Source organism: Hemitrygon akajei, chromosome 6, assembly GCF_048418815.1.
Source record: "Hemitrygon akajei chromosome 6, sHemAka1.3, whole genome shotgun sequence".
Taxonomy (NCBI): domain Eukaryota; kingdom Metazoa; phylum Chordata; class Chondrichthyes; order Myliobatiformes; family Dasyatidae; genus Hemitrygon; species Hemitrygon akajei.
In genome coordinates, this window is record NC_133129.1 from 69,008,237 (window position 1) to 69,029,344 (window position 21,108).

General features: G+C 42.0%; 1 protein-coding gene across 1 annotated transcript in view; it reads left to right on the plus strand.

Annotated features, from left to right (window-relative positions):
* The window catches only part of ecpas (Ecm29 proteasome adaptor and scaffold), a 142,561-nt gene that overhangs the window by 118,227 nt on the left and 3,226 nt on the right, over window positions 1-21,108 (plus strand). Inside the window, exons 40-48 of the mRNA XM_073048596.1 lie at window positions 3,908-3,974; window positions 6,349-6,540; window positions 10,895-11,106; window positions 12,176-12,219; window positions 12,427-12,619; window positions 13,464-13,602; window positions 16,969-17,074; window positions 17,163-17,251; window positions 17,337-17,408. Coding sequence (XP_072904697.1) covers window positions 3,908-3,974; window positions 6,349-6,540; window positions 10,895-11,106; window positions 12,176-12,219; window positions 12,427-12,619; window positions 13,464-13,602; window positions 16,969-17,074; window positions 17,163-17,251; window positions 17,337-17,408 — 1,114 coding nt within the window. The remainder of the gene's footprint in view (window positions 1-3,907; window positions 3,975-6,348; window positions 6,541-10,894; window positions 11,107-12,175; window positions 12,220-12,426; window positions 12,620-13,463; window positions 13,603-16,968; window positions 17,075-17,162; window positions 17,252-17,336; window positions 17,409-21,108) is intronic.

Genomic DNA, 21,108 nt, shown 5'->3' on the forward strand with positions numbered 1-21,108 from the left:
ATGGCCTGGTGCTCCTTGGTAGTGTCATGATCAAGGGGTAAGTAAGAGGAGATATCAGCGAGTTGTCGCTGTGCTTGGGCCAGGTAGAAGTCAGTACGCCAGACTATAGCAGCATCCCCCTTAACAGCGGGTTTTGTAGTAAGGCTGGGATTGGTGCAGAGGGAGTGGAGAGCAGAGCGTTCGGAAGGAGTGAGGTTGGAATTGGAACAAGGTGTGGTGAAGTCGAGACGGTTGATGTCCTGTTGGCAGTTAGCAGTAAAGAGATCCAGAGCAGGCAGAAGACCAGAGTGGGGTATCCATGAAGAGGAGGAGGGTTGAAGACGGGAGAAGGGGTCATCAGTCGGGGTGGGAGAGTCCTTGCTGAAAAAGTAGGCTCGAAGACGGAGCCAGCAGAAGAAGAGTTCAGCGCCATGGCGTACGCGGAACTTGCTGAGGTGTGAGCAAAGGGGGACAAAGGTAAGGCCCTTACTGAGGACAGAGCGCTCTGCCTCAGAGAGTTGAAGGTCGGAGGGGATGGTAAAGACCCAGCACAGATGAGAGCTGGGATCCGAGGGGGGGCGGGAAGCTGGTAGTGTCAGTGGAGAGGGGAGGGTTGGGGTGAGAGAAAGATGGAGCCTCTGAGGGCCCAGTGGCTGACGATGGGATCGAGGGAGAGGGGATTGCAGAGTGGTGGTGGGGAAGGGGAGATGGGAGTCACAATCGCAGCATGTGAAGACCCGGCCTGGAGTTCAAGGCTGGAGTCGCAGTTGGAGGCAGCACAATCACTTTGAATGAGTCCATGGTCGTTGGAACCCGCATTGATGCTGCTGGAGTCCGGGTTTTGAATGTGCCCGAGGTTGGTGACGCGGCTGAGATCGATGGCTAGTGGTGGAGCCGCCAGGCTCTGGGGTCTGCAGATGGAAGGTCTTGCGATACTTACAGGATGTGACAAAGTCAAAGAAACAGCGATTGCACGCATGGATCTGACAGAGGATGAAATAATGGGCCGGTCCATTACAAACGGCGAAGAAAGTGTCCTGGAGGCGTGGAAGGGATTTGGATAGGGACGCCAGGTACCTCCTCATGGCAGGGAGTGTCACCCTCAGAGCTCGAAGGGAGAAACAACGGGAGGCAGAGTCAATTAAATGTGAGTACCTGGGATCCTCAGAAGGTCCAAATTGAGGAGCTCGAAAACGAATCCTGAAGCCAATTGGAGTAAGTTGGCGGCGGAGACACGTTCCAAGGAAGGATATATAGCTGTAATAGCGGGTCTGGGTCAAAATGTGATCGAAAAGTTGAAGGGCCAAAGAAATTATAGATGGGGAGCAGTGAGAGAGGGTTTCACTGAACTCCCATCGAAGAGAAGATTTAAACTTCTTCAGTGTAGGCATCACTGGGAAAGGCTTTGCAGTTGTGAACATCGTATTTCAAGTTTGCTAATGACACCTATATTGTCCACCGTATCAAAGGTGGTGATGAATTGGCATACAGGATGGAGATTGAGAATTTGGCTGAATGGTGTCATAACAACAGCCTCTCACTCAATATCAGCAAGGGACCAAGGAATTGATTGTAGACTTCAGGAGAGGGAAACCAGAGGTCCATGATCCGGTCTTCATCAGAAGTTTAGAGGCAAGGGTCAGTAACTTTAAGTTTCTGGGTGTCACTATCTCAGAGGACCTGTCCTGGACCCATATATATATAATTGCAAAGAAAACATGACAACACCTCCACTTTCTTAGGAATATGTGGAGATTCAGCATGACATCAAAAACTTTAACAAGCTTCTATAGATCTGTAGTGGAATGTTTATTGACTGACTGCATTGCGGCCTGTTATGGGAAGACCAATGCCTATGAATGGAAAATCCAACAAAAGGTAATGGATTCAGCCCAGTACATCACAGGTGAAGTCCTCCCAATCAATAGACAATAATAGGCAATAGACAGTAGGTGCAGGAGTAGGCCATTCAGCCCTTCTAGCCAGCACCGCCATTCACTGTGATCATGGCTGATCATACACAATCAGTACCCCGTTCCTGCCCTCTCCCCATATCCCTTGACCCTGCTATCTATAAGAGCTCTATCTAACTCTCTCTTGAATGCATCCAGAGACTTGGCCTCCACTGCCTTCTAGGGCAGAGCATTCCACATATCCACCACTCTCTGGGTGAAAAAGTTTTTCCGCATCTCTGTTCTAAATGGCCTACCCCTTATTCTTAAACTGTGGCCTCTAATTCTGGACTCACCCATCAGCGGGAACATGCTTCCTGCCTCCAGCATGTCCAATCCCTTAATAATCTTATATGTTTCAATCAGATCCCCTCTCATCCTTCTAAATTCCAGTGTATTCAAGCCCAGTCGCTCCAATCTTTCAACATATGACAGTCCCGCCATTCCGGGAATTAACCTTGTGAACCTACGCTGCACTCCTTCAATAGCAAGAATGTCCTTCCTCAAATTTGGAGACCAAAACTGCACACAATCATTGAGTATATCTACATGAAATGCTGTCATAGGAAAGCAGCATCCATCATCAAAGATCCTCACCACCCAGGCCTTTCTCTTGCTGCTGCCATCAGGTAGAAGGTACAAGAACCTCGGGACTCGCACCACCAGGTTCAAGAACAGTTACTACCCCTCAACCATCAGACTCTTGAACAAAAGAGGATAACTACATTTATCTATTAAGATAGATGACTAATGATCTCACTTTAAGAACTCTATCTTGTTATTTCATGCTCTTGTTATTTATTGCTGTATGTTTATATTTGCACTTGCACATTTGTCTTCTGTGCTCTTGTTCTTTCATTGATCCTATTTACAGTTACTGTTCAGTAAAAATCTCATTGTATGTGGTGACATATATATAATAATAAATTTTACTTTGAACTTTGAGTCTCTGAGCTGAAATAATAGTGGCTCTAATTATTTCAGTGTCCATTTCTCTTGAATGGGCATTATTAAGGTTCTCGGGTTCTGATGAAATCTGCTTCATGATTGAGTAATATGTGAATTTGGATAACTTGTGTGAAATAGAAATCAGATCAGAGCAAGTAATAAATTGAAATTGAATCAGAGCAGAGCTAGTGATCAGAAGGGCAGATGGGAGATAACTTTAAGATGAATCACTATTTCCCTTCTAACTTTCTTTCATGTGATAACAAAACAGAACAGACTACTGCAGGCATTCGGAGTGTGTTGAGATTTCAGTCCAGTAGAGTTCAACTTGTTCTTCATGATGATTAGGATACCCTTGAAATACTACGTGTATAATGTACAATTTTTTGGAAGAAACCTGAAGTGTCCCCTTGAGAATAATTTCCTTGTTTACAAGAATGAGTTATTCAGAAAGGCTTTAGGATTAGTCTGCTACCCTTGGGTTTTGTACATTTTTGGGGTACTATGACATGACTGTGCTCAGGATCGGTTTTGGAATATCAGAGGTCATAAGAAGCTCCATAAAGCCCCAGAATAAATGTTCTTGGACTGTACTTCTCTGCCTTGACAATGGTTGACCTATTGAATTAGATTTCACCTGACGTAGTAAATGTAGTCACTGCATGAATGAGATTCTGTTGGACCACTTCCGAGGGCAAAGCAGCCCTACTTAAAATGCAGTGTGGCTTTTAAGCATTAATTTTGCCACTGGAAGCCAGTTACATTCACAGAAGACAAAGGTCGAAAATTTCCTCAATTGTTCCTCCCTCTCCCAAAATCAAACTGTAAGTAGAATAATGCTCCTGTATATGTTGTCTGCCCCTAGAGATACCATGATTGGTATGCCAATGATAAGAAGAGACTGGTACAGCAGCAATATTCTGAGCTTTCTGTAGGGAGGAGTCAATGGAATACATAATTCATGTTTTGCATATATTGATATGCAATGTAAATATCTAATGATATAAGACTCAAATATTGTCTTACAGACAGCACGGTCCAGCAGCTCAGAAAAATTATTTCAAAAACTCAACATGTGGTACCTTGAGAAAGATGGTAAGTACATTTACATGTTATGTCCTATCCACTTAGTTTTAGTGTCAGCTATGGCTTTAGGAGTATCCCACAGTTGAGTAGAACCCACAGTGAGTAAAAGTCTGTCCTAAAGGCCCACATTAGAAAAATCTGCATAGACACACTTCTGGTGAGTTTTCAGAAGTGCCATCCTTTGGATGAGATGTTGACACCCTGTTAAATGGACAAAAAAGGTCCATCACACTATATCATGAAGAAAAAGGGTGTTATCGTAATGTCCTATCTCAAATTTCAATAGATCTACAGCATATATAACTAATATTAACGAAGGAGATTAGAGAGGTTAAAAAAAACCATGAAAGACAAATGCAAATTCTTTTGAGAATATGACTACAAATCCTTTTTAAAGAACTTGGTTGAAGAGTACTTGAAATTCTGTTTCTGGCACTGGGTTCCTCTGCATCAGTTTTTCATCCATTAATTCCTCTCATTCAGAAATCCCATTAAAGTAGGTTGCATTCCTTTCAGCAGAAGTTCCATGTGATCTATGGTTAATTTTAAATACCTGATTAACATAGAAAATAGGTGCAGGAGTAGGCCATTCGGCCCTTCGAGCCTGCACCGCCATTCATTATGATCATGGCTGATCATCCAACTCAGAACCCTGTACCTGCTTTCTCTCCATACCCTTTAGCCACAAGGGCCATATCTAACTTCCTCTTAAATATAGCCAATGAACCGGCCTCAACTGATTAACCTTCATAATCATTCTATTTCATAATTGGGACTGTCCCAGTGGCAGTTATTATTGCTTTTATCTTGGAAAGACCTCTGATGTAAAACAAAATTACTTCGTAAACTGGGTTTCCCCAATACTTAGAGGGGATTTGGACATAAAATCTAACTGATACAATATCAGCTTCTTCAATTGACTGCAGAAGTTGCTTAATGGTTTGATATTTATCAGTAGTGTAAATGGACAATCTGGTTGAATGTTTTTGGCTTTCCACTGGCAAGATTGAATCTTTGCTAACGTGGTTCAGCTTCATCAATAAACAATTGAATGAGAACAAGAATTGAGACATTCCCTTCTGTATCTACTGGGGCATTCAATAATGTCATGGCTGATTTGATCTCCTCTTCCTTTTTCTTCCTGACTCCTATAGCCCTCAAGTCTGGAAATCTGGTGATCTCAGTCTTGAATATAGCTAATGATTCCACAGCTACACCTTACTGGAGTAGAGAACAAACTCTTTTATATCACCATCATTACCATGAGCCTTATCTTGTACATCAACATGGCACCTTACTGAATGAGTCTAGATATCCAAGTACACTACACCTAAAGTTCTAAAGGATTGGTCTGTAGATTTCCAAATCTTATTCCTGGAATGGGGGAGTTCCCCCCCCCCCCCTCCAGGGTCAATGGGTGAAACTTGGTCTATACACACTGGAATTTAGAAAAATGAGAAGTGATCACATTGAGGACAGACAATGTAATTGACAAGTAGCTGCTGCTTCTCAGTGCAGAACTAAAAAGTATAGTCTTAGGAGCACATTTAGAAGTAATATAGATAGATAGATACTTTATTCATCCCCAAGGGGAAATTCAACATTTTTTCCAATGTCCCATACACTTATTGTAGCAAAACTAATTACATACAATACTTAACTCAGTAAAAATATGATATGCATCTAAAATCACCCTCTCAAAAAGCATTAATAATAGCTTTTAAAAAGTTCTTAAGTAGTTTACTTAAATACATTGAGTCCTAACCCCGGCACTTTAACATATCTTACTCCTGGCGGTTGAATTGTAAAGCCGAATGGCATTGGGGAGTATTGATCTCTTCATCCTGTCTGAGGAGCATTGCATCGATAGCAACCTGTCGCTGAAACTGCTTCTCTGTCTCTGGATGTGACAAATTCCTTCCGATTGCTGGTTGTAGACCTTTAAAATTACCATCTTTAAAGTCTACCTTGGAATGCTGTAGAAAGAGTGAACATGTTTTTAAAGATTCCAAAGGACACAAAGCTTAGAAATGTGTTACATTCCCTTTTACTATGATTACATCAGTAGCACCTACCTGGGTAGAGGTAGGAGATGCCACCTAGCATCCTGAAGATGGATCTAATGACATCCTTGTCATTTCATTTATTTTGAGTTATCCCTTTGATCCAATATGTTTCACCAAAATAAATGAATTGAACATGTCTATTTTTAACCTGGGAGCTGTCATAAAAATGGATAATTTAAAAGTGGAATTTATCTCAGTATTCAAAGAGCATGAAACATTTGGGAGTTTTCCATACTGTGTTTGTATCTTATTTGCTAAATAAACCTCATGGCCTATTTAACTGGTTATAGAAATTAGTTTGCCTTTTAATTTTTCAGAGTCTATCTATCAGTCAGCTTGTGTACTAACTGTAAGTGCCATTGGGCGGCACAGCCCTGATATAATCAAGCAACATGCAGCCCTGGCCTTACCCCTCGCATTTCTTGGAATGCATGAAATCCCAGGTGAAGATAAGGGGGAAAACAGCGACTCTGAGCTGTGGATGGAAGTATGGCAGGAGAACGTACCTGGTAGGTAAAAATGTTACCTCTGCAAGTTTAAAACTGTTTGAACTATAGAAAATTTAACAGTGGTCAAATTTAGTAGTTGGATAATTACCTCAATCAAGGCCTACAGGAATGGTATCCTTTCTCATAAAACAGATTTTATTTTTCTCACTCTTAATCATAATCATTATTGCACTTTCAAATGCTTGTTCATACTTATTCCTTTGTCTTCATTGAAATCACAATTCTTATTTATTAACAAAAAATGGAAGCCAATTTAATAAATGAATATTGGAAACTCCAAAATTATTCATAGGAAATAGTTGTGGCTGAACTCACTAGGGGATCAGCTATTCTCGATTGAGTGTTGTGCAATGAACTGGATTTGATTAGGGAGTTTAAGGTAAAGGAACCCTTAGGAGGCAACGATCATAATATGATAGAATTCACCCTGCAATTTGAGAAGAAGCTAAAGTCAGTTGTATCAATATTACAGTGGAGTAAAGGAAATTACGGAGGCATGAGAGAGGAGCTCGCCAATGTTAATAGAAAGGGGATACGAGCTGGGATGACAGCAGAGCATCAATGGCTGGAGTTTCTGGGAGTAATTTGGAAGCCATAGGATAGATATGTGCCAAAATAAGAGGTATTCTAAAGGCAGGATGACTCAACCGTGACTAACAAGGAAATTCAAAGCCAACGTAAAAGCAAAAGAGAGGGCATATAATGGAGCAAAGATTAGTGTGAAGTTAGAGGATTGGAAAACTTTTAAAAACAACAGATGGTAACTAAATAACATGGGGAGGGGTGGAGGGAGATGAAACATGAATGTAAGCTAGCCAACAATATCAAAGAGGATACCAAAAGTTTTTCAGATATGTAAAGAATAAAAGAGAGGCAAGAGCAGATATCGGACCGCTGGAAAATGGAAAATGGCACTGGAGCAGTAGTAATGGGGGACAAGGAAATGGCGGATAAACTGAATAAGTATTTTGTATCAGTCTTCACTGTGGAAGGCACAAGTGGTATGCCAGAAGTTCAAGAGTGCCAAGGGCAGAAGTGAGTGCTGTTGCCACAGAGGGGTGCTTAGGAAGCTGAAAGATCTGCAGTAGATAAATCATCTGTACCAGATGGATTACACCTCAGGGTACTGAAGAGGTTGTGGAGGCATTAATAATGAACTTTCAAGAATCACTAGATTCCTGGATGGTAGCAGTTGAAACAGTTTGTGGTTGGGCTGACTCGGGTCGCCAATAATCCTTCCGGACATTTTTACACACCTGTTTTTGTAAGTGTCTTGAATAGTGGGAAGTTCACATGTACAGATGCGCTGGGCTGTCCGCACCACTCTCTGCAGAGTCCTGCGATTGAGGGAAGTACAGTTCCCATACCAGGCAGTGATGCAGCCAGTCAGGATGCTCTTATTTGCGCCCCTATAGAAAGGCTTTGCCAAAGGCAGGTCGTTCCTTACAAGCCTGATTGAATTTTTTGAGGATGTGACTAAACACATTGATGGAGATAGAGCAGTAGGTGTAGTGTATATGGATTTCAGCAAGGCATTTGATAAGGTACCCCATGCAAGGCTAATTGAGAAAGTAAGGAGGCATGGGATCGAAGGGGACCTTACTTTGTCGATCCAGAACTGGCAAGCCCACAGAAGGCAAAGAGTGGTTGTAGACGGGTCATATTCTGCATGGAGGTCGGTGACCAATGGTGTGCCTCAGGGATCTGTTCTGGGAACCCTACTCTTCGTGATTTTTATGAATGACTTGGATGAGGTAGTGGAGGGATGGGTTAGTAAATTTACTGATGACACAAAGGTTGGCGGTGTGTGGATAGTGTGGAGGGCTGTCAGAGGTTACAGCGGGACATTGATAGGATGCAAAACTGGGCTGAGAAGTGGCAGATGGAGTTCAACCCAGATAAGTGTGAGGTGGTTCATTTTGGTAGGACAAGTATGATGGCAGAATATAGTAGTAATGGTAGAAGGCATACGGTGCATTGGCCTTCATCAGTTGTGAAATTTAATTTAGGAGCCAAGAGGTAATGTTGCAGCTATATAGGACCCTGGCCAGACCCCACTTGGAGTACAGGTAGTCCCTGAGTAACGAACATCCGACTTACAGACAACTCGTACTTATGAACCGAGAAAGGAAAATGCCATCCGGCATTTTAAGTCGGATCGTGATGCCGTCCGCCATTTTAAGTCGTTGCCGTTGACACTGTGTTGAGTGTTTAACTTTGTAATTGGCTTAAACTTTTCTTAGTAAGATTCACCCTGACCCCACCCACCCCATTCCAGTCGGTTGATGGCGCAGTGAGATCAGCGCTGGGGTTCCCGAGTTCAATCCAGTGACAGACCGCTCCCGTGCCGGGTTGATGTTGATCCAGTGACTCCCGTACCATCCGTGCCGGGTTGATATCAAGCTCGCAACTCGACCTTGTAAAAAAAAAACACTGCCACCTCCAGTTTAAATTCCCACGCGGAATATTGTGGGTGATCAAATACCCAAACCCAGCACAGCCTCCACTTGTCCCATTTAGCCTGTCTCAGTGCGGTGGTCCTTAGGACCCAGCGGACCTTGGGAGCCGGTGGAGCTCGGGACCCATCGCCTGCAGTGTTTCTGTTCCATTGACGAGAAGTGATCGCGATTGAAAATTAAGTGGAAATAATAAAGCGTTTGGAAAGAGGTGAAACGCCATTGGTCATTGGAAAAGCGTTAGGCTACAGTCGGTCAACGATCGGAACAATTTTAAAGGATAACGGATAAAGTGAGAATAATGGAGCATGTGAAAGGCCTTGCCCCGATGAAAGCTACAATTACTACTAAGCAACGCAGTGGTTTAGTTATTGGAATACATATGGTTCTTAAATGTTTTATACGCATAGAAAGGTAAAATAGATACTATATACTAAGACAAACATTTGTCGAACTGATGCTAAATAATACCGATGTACCCGTTCCGACTTACATACAAATCCGACTTAAAGACGGACTCAGGAACGTAACTCATACATAACCTGGGGACTGCCTGTACTGTGCTCTGTTCTGGTCGCCTAACTACAGTAAGGATGTGGAAACCTATAGAAAAGGTGCAGAGGAGATTTACAAGGATGTTGCCTGGATTGGGGAGCATGCCTTAGAATGGGTTGAGTGAACTTGGCCTTTTCTCCTTGAAGCGACGGAGGATGAGAGGTGACCTGATAGAGCTGTATAAGATGAGGAGAGGTATTGATCGTGTGGATAGTCAGAGGCCTTTTCCCAGGGCAAAATGGCTAGCACAAGAGGACACAGTTTTAAGGTGCTTGTAAGTAGGGACAGAGGAGATGTCAGGGGTAAGTTTTCTTTACACAGAGAGTGGTGAGTGCGTGGAATGGGCTGCTGGCGACAGTGGTGGAGACAGATATGATAGGGTCTTTTAGGAGACTCCTGGATAGGTACATGGAGCTTAGAAAAATTGAGGGTTGTAGGTAACCCTGGGTAATTCCTAAGGTTAGGACATGTTTGGCATTGCTTTGTGGGCCAAAGGGCCTGTATTGTGCTGTAGGTTTTCTATGTTTCTATGATGAGCGGACTCGATGGGCCAGATGGCCTAGTTCTGCTCCTATGTCTTAAGGGTCTTATGGAGTGTGCTGCATGGAAAAAAATCAGATAACGTCTCAAAGTGCCAAGAACTAGTTAAATCCTGTTTACTCAGTTTCTGAATCTGTATTGGAGTTTTACAGTCACTGTGTCATGTTTTTCCTGGATAATTCAGAAAAAATAATATTTTTAAAACATTCTTCTACATTCTCCACTCCATTCTTTTGTGCACTTTTTTCTCCCAATTTCTCCTTTTAACTTTTTTTGTACTTTTCCTCAGTGTCCATTTTCAATATCTGATTTTTTTTTCTATTTGTTTCTGCTTAATCCGCTTATCATCCCTCTGATCACATTTCCCTTAACTCGTTCTTTGCCTCTCTCTTTTCCCCTTCTTTTCATGCTTCATCCCTCAGTTTCTGTGTCTCCCTCACCTCCTGTCTTTACCATGGGCTTCCCCCCACCTCCCTCCCTGCCAAGGTGAGAGAATAGGACGGAACTCTAGAACAGGTAGCTGAATACCTGATACAGACTGGCTTGATGTTTCAACATGCAAAGTATAAATGGGTTTTCTGTGTAGTATGTGTTATTGAACCATCAGCTTGTTATGTCAGTCATGCACAACCAGAAACACTGAATTTTGAATCATACTGAAATCATCAATTTCGTTGGTAGATAAATATGTCTATATCTTAAAGCAGGTGAAATAAATTTTGAATAACGTGGTCTCTTTAAGAAAACTAATTGATCTGTTTTCAGTTGGCATTGATAGGTTAATATTTATGCTTTTACAACAGGTAGCTTTGGTGGAATACGACTGTACATGCAGGAATTGATTGCTATTACGCAAAAGGCACTGCAGTCCCAATCATGGAAGATGAAAGCACAAGGAGCAACAGCTATGGCATCCATTGCTAAGCAGCAGACAGGTTCATTGGTTCCACCACACTTGGGGATGATACTGAATGCACTTTTACAGGGAATAGCAGGTCGAACTTGGACAGGAAAGGTGAGACATCATGTTTCATATTGCATTGCAGAAGTAAATTAGTAGGAACTAGTAAAAAGGAAAACTGTAGGGACATACTTGTTTTAAGAACTAGATATGGTAACTTTTTTTAATCAATATCATCATATTCTCTCACTAACAAGAGAAATCTGCAGATGCTGGAAATCCAAGCAACACACTCAACATGCTGGAGGAAATCAGCAGGCTAGGCAGCATCTATAAACAAAAGTACAGTTAACGTTTCAGGCCAAGACCCTTCAGTAATGCCGAAGGGTCTCAGCCCAAAACATCGATTGTACTTTTTTCCGTAGACGCTGCCTGGCCTGTTGAGTTCCTCCAGCATTTTGTGTGTGTTTCATCATATTCTCTTTTCCCTTTCTTCTGTTGATAAACATGACAGATTTTTTTAAATTGCTATCTATTTCCATTTCTATTTAGTTTTATGTGTTAGAGTCATTGTAGAACTGCATTTTCCATTATTGGTGCTTTTAAAATGTTTCTTCTTTATGTGTCTTTGCAATTTTGCCTCACATTGTATAGTTGGAGTTTAGATTTCACATCTACAGCCTCCTTCATAAAAGATCATCTGAATTATATAGGAATGGTTAGATCCACCCTCCCAACTGGGTTCTACATCCACCGTAGGTCTCTGAGAGAGGATCAGAAATTAATGCAAAGGTGATGCCAGAGGAGTATGGGATTAACCTTTAGTTGTTAGGAATGCTTGTTTTTGTTCAGCTTGCCAAAAGGGAATCATAAGTGATATCTTTAGAATCTGCATGGTTGTAAACTCAATGAACCTAAATAAACCTAAAATATTTTGGAATTGCAAAGTAGGGGAAAATGTGTTCAAACTTCAGATAGTCTTTTTAAAGATGAAATTTTTTTTTTTAATTGTGGATGCTTAAAATCGGAAACAAAAGCAGAAAATAGTGGAAGCAATCAACAATGTTCTGAACTGTATTCCTCATTTGAAATGTTATTTTCACAATTAGAGTCATTGAGAGAGGGATGGAGGAAGGTAGAGAGTCCAAAATGCTGTCATAGCAAAAATTTGTTCTTCTTTCAGGAAGAATTATTGAAAGCTGTTGACACTGTCGTGACTACATGCAGGTAAGCATCAACAACAAACACAATAGGTCATTCTTGTATAATTGTAGTAAGTAATTCAGCAGAACAATAAAAATAAAAATTGCAGCCTTTTAAGTATCACGAAAAATAGTATCACTCTCAATATATAACGACTATATATATTTAACAAAGGGTCTTTTTTCTGTCTTCATTGTGACTTTGTTTTTATCTTTTGACTTTTGTCCCTAGTGCAGAATTGCAGAAATCAGTGCCTGGCCAGCCTAGTATAGACACCATTATTCAGGTTATGCTAAAAGAATGCCACAAAGAAAATCTTCGGTACAAAATGGTTGCTCTCAAAAGTATTGCAAACATTCTGCAAGCAACAAAAGAAGATTGTTTCCAGGATATGGTGGATATTCTATTCCCTGTTATCAAAAAGGTAAAATTAATATTGCAAGTGGACTTGAGCAGATCCAGTGGTAGTTTGCTAACTTTTTAATGATGTAAAGATTTTGTGGTTGCCAGATCCTTGTAGTTTTGAAATTTATTTAAGATACTAGCAATTCTTGAAAGGAAATTAGCTAACTTCAAAGAGCCCCTGTACACTTTTCTAATGGTAGGACCTGTCCTCCAACTGTTTATTCAATGTCCATGCAGGCCTTTTCCAACTGGGAATCTGTAGACCCTTATCTTTTCAAGACAGGGAGTAAAAGGGAGAATCATAAACACAAGAGATTCTGCCGATGCTGGAAATCCAGAACAACACATAGAAAATGCTGGAGGAACTTAACAGGTTATGCAGCATGTGTTGAAAGGAATAAAGAGTCGACATTTCAGGCTGTAACCCTTCATCAGGGAAGGAGTACAAGCTAGAAGGTGATAGATGGAGCCGGCTGAGGGGTACAAGCTAGAAGGTGATAGATGGAGCCGGGTGAGGGGTACAAGATAGAAGGTGATATGTGACGCTCACCTGGCTTCACCTATCATCTTCTAACTTGTGCTCCTCATAAAAACAGTAAAATATGAAATAAGAAACAAATTATTGGGTGCTTCTCAGTTTCTTAAAACTAACGTACACCTGGCCATTACATATATAATTTCTGTAATGTGATGTGAGGACACCAGCTTACAATACTTTGTCCAAATATACATCTCAGTAGTTTCAGAATGTTAACCACTTTGGGTGGTTTGAATCGAATTTATATAACTACTGGTCAAACCTCTTAAAGCTAAAAAGCAAAAGCCTTAGAAGATATTATTGAACATTGGATTCTCTACTTCAGAGTACAGCAACAGGATCATCCAGAAAAGATGATGATGAGGAAGAGGAGGGGGAGAGAGAGAAAGAACTACGGATGGAATATCTGCTTTGTGCTTTTGATACTCTTGGGAAAGCCTGGCCCAGAACTTTAGAAACACAGGGTAAGTTATTTCAGTGAATTAGATAATGCTCTCTCACTTCCTGAATGCTCAATTGCCACTTTCAAGAGTAAGAAATAAGACCATAAGACATAGGAGCAGAATAAGGCCATTCAGCCCATTGAATTCACTCCGCCATTCCAACATGGCTGATCCCAGATCGCACTCAACCCCATACACCTGCCTTCTCGTCATATCCTTTGATGCCCTGACCAATCAGGAAACGATCAACACTCGCCTTAAATATACCCACAGACTTAACCTCCATTGCAGTCTGTGGCAAAGCGTTCCACAGATTCACTACACTCAGGCTAAAAAATTTCCTCCTTATCCCTGTTCTAAAGGGTCGCCTCTCAGTTTTGAGGTTGTGTCCTCTAGTTCTGGATACCCCCACTCAGCAGACATCCTCTCCAATGTTCCAACAATTTGCAAGTAATCTGTGCAGTAGAATCAATTGTACTTCAGTGACAACCGTGGGCGACAGCCTATGTAGGGCATTAAAATGCTGTTTTAGAAAAAAGACACGGTTATTTAATCTAGTGTTCATTTCATCCATGCAATCGTTTTCTCTGTTGCCTCTTTACCATTTTTAATTCAGTTTTTCCATTAAAAATTTCCATGACCCTAGTTACAATGAAGATTTTAATCTAAACGTGCCACGCTTTAATCGACATCTCTGGTCATTTGTTCATTTAATTGACATCTCTGGTCATTGTACTGTGCAAAAGCCTTGAGTACTGTACATGTACAGTGCCTATAAAAAGTATTCACCCCCCCTTGGAAGTTTCATTTTTATTGTTTTACAACATTGAATTATAGTGGATTTAATTCTGCTTTTTTTTTGACACTAATCAACAGAAAAAGACTCATGTCAAAGTGAAAATAGATCTGTACAAAGCGATCTAAATTAATTACAAATATAAAACATTAAAGAGTTGACGTACTTAGTGAATACTTCAGTATTCACTACGGAAAAGGATCTTGGTGATGGTAGGGATGACTTGCAGCAGACTGAAAAGCTTGAGCATGTAGATATTAAGGAAGAGGGTGTGCTGGAGCTTTTGGAAACCATCAAGTTGGATAAGTCACCGGAACAGGACGAGATATACCCTAGGCTACTGTGGGAGGCGAGGGATGGGATTACTGAGCCTCTGGCGATGATCTTTGCATCATCAATGGGGATGGGAGAGGCCCCAGAGGATTGGAGGGTTGCAGATGTTGTTCCCTTATTCAAGAAAGGGAGTAGAGATAGCCCAGGAAATTATAGACCGGTGAGTCTTACTTAAATGGTTGGTAATGAGAGGCAGGATTTATGAACATTTGGAGAAGCATAATATGATTAGAAATAGTCAGCATGGTTTTGTCAAAGGCAGGTTGTGCCTTACTAGCCTGATTGAATTTTTTGAGGATGTGACTAAACACATTGATGAAGGTAGAGCAATAGATGTAGTGAATATGGATTTCAGCAACGCGTTTGATAAGGTACCCCATGCGAGGCTTATTCAGAAAGTAAGGAGGCATGGGATCCAAGGGGACATTGCTTTGTGGATCCAGAACTGGCTTGCCCAAGAAGGCAAAGAGTGGTTGTAGACGGGTCATATTCTGCATGGAGGCCGATGACCAGTGGTGTGCCTCGGTGATCTGTTCTGGGACCACTACTCTTCATGATTTTTGTAAATAACCTGGATGAGGAAGTGAAGGGATGAATTAGTAAGTTTGCTGATGACACAAAGGTTGGAGGTGTTGTGGATAGCGTGGAGGGCTGTCAGAGGTTACAGTGGGACATTGATAGGATGCAAAACTGGGCTGAGAAGTGACAGATGGAGTTCAACTCAGGTAAGTGTGAGGTGGTTCATTTTGGTAGATCAAATATGATGGCATAATATAGTATTAATGGTAAGACTCTTGGCATGTGGAGGATCAGAGGAATCTTGGGTCAGGGGTCAGAGGCCATAGGACACTCAAAGCTGCTGCGCAGGTTGACTCTGTGATTAAGAAGGCATACGGTGCATTAGCCTTCATCAGTCGTGGGATTGAGTTTAAGAACCAAGAGGTAATGTTGCAGCTATATAGGACCCTGGTCAGACCCCACTTGGAGTACTGTGCTCAGTTCTGGTTGCCTCACTACAGGAAGGATTTGGAAGCCATAGAAAGGGTGCAGAGTAGATTTACAAGGATGTTGCCAGGATTGGGGAGCATGCCTTATGAGAATAGGTTGAGTGAACTCTGCCTTTTCTCCGTGGAGCAACAGAGAATGAGAGGTGACCTGATAGAGGTGTACAAGATGATGAGAGGCATTGATCATGTGGATAGTCAGAGGCTTTTTCCCAGGGCTGAAATGACTAGCATAAGAGGGAACAGTTTTAAGATGCTTGGAAGTAAATATAGAGGAGATGTCAGGGTAAGTTTTTTTACTCAGAGTGGTGAGTGCATGGAATGGGCTGCTAGCGACAGTGGTGGAGGCAGATACGATAGGGTCTTTTAAGAGACTCCCAGAACTTAAGGTAAGGACAGCATTGTGGGCCGAAGGGCCTGTATTGTGCTGTAGGTTTTCTGTGTTTCTAATTGGTTGCATAAGTGTTCACCCCCATTAATATGCCTCACCAAATCATCACTGGCGCCGCCAATTGGTTTTAGTAGTCATATAATTAGTTAAATGGAGATCACTGTGTGTGGTCACTTTTGGAAAAGTTCTCACATGAAATCTTGGCCAGAGTTTGCCACAAGGCATGTGGAGACTTAAGTCAGCTGGAAGGAGGTTCTACAGTCTGATAAAACCAAAATTGAGCTTGTTGGCCATTAGAGTAAATGCTCTGTTTGGCATAAGCCAAACACCGTGCATAATCAAAACACACCATCCCTACCATGAAGCATAGTGGTGCCTGCACCATGCTGTGGGATGCTTCACTGCAGCAGGCCCTGGAAGGCTTCTGAAGGTAGAGGGTAAAATGAATGCAGGGAAATCCTGGAAGAAAAATGGTGCAGTGTGCAAGAGAACTGTGACTTGGGAGAAGAATTGTTTTCCAACAAGGCAATGACCCCAAGCATAAAGCTAAAGCTACACAGGAATGGCACTCACATGTGTCATAAAATTTGCTTTTTCTTGCGGCAGCGGTACAGTGCAATACATAAAATTGCCACAGTATTGTGCAAAATTCTTAGGCATCCTAGCTATATACATGTGCCTAAGACTTTTGCACAGTACTGTATATTTTTCTTTGCACATAATTCTTTGTGGGTTGCTGTAGATATCACTTCTCATGGGTGGAAAATGCATTGCTCTGAGCTTTATTATTGAGTCCAAAGTATATACTGTATGGTGACATTTTGATGATTTGATAATAAAGATGTTATTTGTCTCTTCTGCAGCTCGGTACCATGTAGAATTGTGTCATTTAATGTGTGAAAGGTTAAAGCTAAGTACATGGAAAGTTCAACTGGGAGTGCTCCAAGCAATGAACACCTACTTCCAGGGGTAAGTAAAGTAATGACATTTTGTGTCTGCAACCTGACCAGTGGATTTTATAAGACTTGGTAATAAAGGACGTCATTTGTTCCTGCAGCTTACTGCTCCTCAGCCAAGACAACAAAGACACAAATGCATTATCTGAGATCTTGAAAGACACTTGCTCTGCACTCACCTTTCCATTAGGTGAGTCAATGTAAAAGATGAGATTATTGTATGGTTTGGAGAACAGTTTAAACATAAACTCACAGGTTTTAACATTTCTTTTCAGAAAACAAGAGCTACTCTTCAGTACGAACGGAAGCTTTATCAGTATTAGAACTCCTCTTTAAAAAACTTGACGGTATGTAAATAAAAGTTACCTACACAACACTGCTTGTTATTGGAAACGATTTATTGTCTGAAGCCACCTAACGATGGTATGATGCTCTCACAATCCACTGTTAATGCACATAATCTGGAGAGCTCTGGCTGAGTCTTCCACTCAAATATTTGTTTATATTTTCTTAAAAAACACTTCCTTCCTAGTTTAGTGCCTATTACTTCGTAAATAGTTGATTACAAATGGTTAATGCAGCCCATGCTACCCTTCACGAGTGTTCTTGGCCTAGAGAAACACATTTCCATTAAAGTTTACTAAATTAATAAATAAAATTTTCCTAACTTGCCAGCTTACTAGCTTTTGTCAAATCACGTTAGAAACTTGTTCAACACAACCATTTTCCTCACATTGGCTCAGCTAATTAGGTTTTGTATGTCATGAACTTCTGTAACGTCCATTCGTGGAGCTGATTCTTGTTCATAGAATGCATGTTAAGTGCTAAATCATAATGGATTTAACAGACGGTCAAAATTCTCCCAAAGATCAGGTTTTCCTGTTGCCAGAGGGAATCCCTCATTGTTACTAGAATGCTAAACATCTTAAGATTTAGAAATGGATGGGAGGCCACATGCTCCTCCAGCCTGTTTTGAAGTTAAGTTCATAACTGATCCTGTGCAGTACATCTGACACTTCGTTCTCTTGCAGCGTTTACTACATTTAACCAACAGAGCATCCAGTGCTCTCTGGGCTAGGTAATTCAGAAAGTTGGTTATCCTTTTGAGTAAGGAAATTTCTCCTCTACTGGCCAAGCCTTATCCTGAGATTACTTACAATTTCTAAACACTCAAGAAAACAACAGCTGAGTATTCTACCCAGTTAAGTATTTCAGAAACCACCAAGTTAAATTGAGATTGTTCCTCTTTGACCCAACCTACATAGAGTAATCTTTCTTATCTCCCTGGATAAGATAAACCTTTCATTACAGGAGTCAACTGAGTGAGTCTATATAACAGTAACTGCATACCTTCCTTGGGTATGAAGACTAAACTGTGTACACAATCTCAAGTGTAGTATCACCAAACCTCTGGGCAGTTTACTTGCGAGTCAACAGGCAAACTGCTAGAAGAACTCAAGATCCTGATGAAAGGTCTAGGCTCAAGACATCAGCTGTTTATTTACCTCCATAGATGTTGCCTGACCTGCTCAGTTCCTCCCAACATTTTGTGTTTTGCTCAGGGTTTCCAGCATCTACAGAACCTTTTGTGTTTGTTGCTCGTGGGTCATCATTCTTCTTATAGAACATAGAATAGTACAGCACATTACAGGCCCTTCAGCCCACAATGTTATGCCGACCCTCAACTCCTGCCTCCCATATGACTCCCCTCCTTAAATTCCTCCATATACCTGTCTAGTAGTCTCTTAAATTTCACTAGTGTATCTGCCTCCACCACTGACTCAGGCAGTGCATTCCACGCACCAACCACTCTCTGAGTGAAAAACCTTCCTCTGATATCCCCCTTGAACTTCCCTCCCCTTAAAGCCATGTCCTCTTGTACTGAGCAGTGGTGCCCTGGGGAAGAGGCACTGGCTGTCCACTCTGTCTATTCCTCTTACTATCTTGTACACCTCTATCATGTCTCCTCTCATCCTCCTCCTCTCCAAAGAGTAAAGCCCTAGCTCCCTTAATCTCTGATCATAATCCATACTCTCTAAACCAGGCAGCATCCTGGTAAATCTCCTCTGTACCCTTTCCAATGCTTCCACATCCTTCCTATAGTGAGGCTACCAGAACTGGACACAGTACTCCCAAGTGTGGCCTAAGTAGAGTTTTATAGAGCTGCATCATTACATCGTGTCTCTTAAACTCTATCCCTCGATTTATGAAAGCTAACACCCCATAAGCTTTCTTAACTACCCTATCTACCTGTGAGGCAACTTTCAGGGATCTGTGGACATGTTCCCCAGATCCCTCTGCTCCTCCACACTACCAAGTATCCTGCCATTTACTTTGTACTCTGCCTTGGAGTTTGTCCTTCCAAAGTGTACCACCTCACACTTCTCCGGGTTGAACTCCATCTGCCACTTTTCAGCCCACTTCTGCATCCTATCAATGTCTCTCTGCAATCTGCGACAATCCTCTACACTATCTACAACACCACCAACCTTTGTGTCGTCTGCAAACTTGCCAACCCACCCTTCTACTCCCTCATCCAGGTCATTAATAAAAATCACAAAAAGTAGAGGTCCCAGAACAGATCCTTGTGGGACACCACCACTAGTCACAACCCTCCAATCTGAATGTACTCCCTCCACCACGACCCTCTGCCTTCCGCAGGCAAGCCAATTCTGAATCCACCTGGCCAAACTTTCCTGGATCCCATGCCTTCTGACTTTCTGAATAAGCCTACTGTGTGGAACCTTGTCAAATGCCTTACTAAAATCCATGTAGATCACATCCACTGCACCACCCTCGTCTATATGCCTGGTCACCTCCTCAAAGAACTCTATCAGGCTTGTTAGGCATGATCTGCCCTTCACAAATCCATGCTGACTGTCCCTGATCAGACCATGATTCTCTAAATGCCCATAGATCCTATCTCTAAGAATCTTTTCCAACAGCTTTCCCACCACAGATGTGAGGCTTACTGGTCTACAATTACCTGGACTAACCCTACTACCTTTTTTGAACAAGGGGAAAACATTTGCCTCCCTCCAATCCTCCGGTACCATTCCCGTGGACAACGAGGAGATAAAGATCCTAGCCAGAGGTTCAGCAATCTCTTCCCTTGCTTCGTGGAGCAGCCTGAGGAATATTCCGTCAGGCCCCGGGGACTTATCCATCCAACACCTCCTCTCCCTTAATATAAACATGCTCCAGAACATCAGCCTCACTCATATTGTCCTCACCCTCATCAAGTTCCCTCTCAGTGGTGAATACCGAAGAGAAGTATTCATTGAGGACCTTGCTCACTTCCACAGCCTCCAGGCACATCTTCTCACTTTTATCTCTAATCAGTCCTACCTTCACTCCTGTCATCCTTTTGTTCTTCACATAATTGAAGAATGCCTTGGGGTTTTCCTTTACCCTACTCGCCAAGGCCTTCTCATGCCCCCTTCTTGCTCTTCTCAGCCCTTTCTTAAGCTCCTTTCTTGCTACCCTATATTCCTCAATAGACCCATCTGATCCTTGCTTCCTAAACCTCATGTATGCTGCCTTCTTCCACCTGACTAGATTCTCCACTTCACTTGTCACCCATGGTTCCTTCACCCTACCATTCTTCATCTTCCTCACTGGGACAAATTTATCCCTAACATCCTGCAAGAGATCCTTAAACATCGACCACATGTCCATAGTACATTTCCCTGCAAAAACATTATCCCATTTCACACTCGCAAGTTCTAGCCTTATAGCCTCATAATTTTCCCTTCCCCAATTACCCAATTAAAAATGTTCCTGTCCTCTCTGATTCTATCTTTTTCCATGATAATGCTAAAGGTCAGGGAGCAGTGATCACTGTCCCCCAGATGCTCACCCACTGACAGATCTGTGACCTGACCAGGTTTGTTACCTAATACTAGATCTAGTATGGCATTCCCCCTAGTTGGCCTGTCAACATACTGTGACAGGAATCCATCCTGGACACACTTAACAAACTCTGCCCCATCGATGATTATCGATGCAATGCTCCTCAGACAGGATGAAGAGGTCAATACTCCCCAA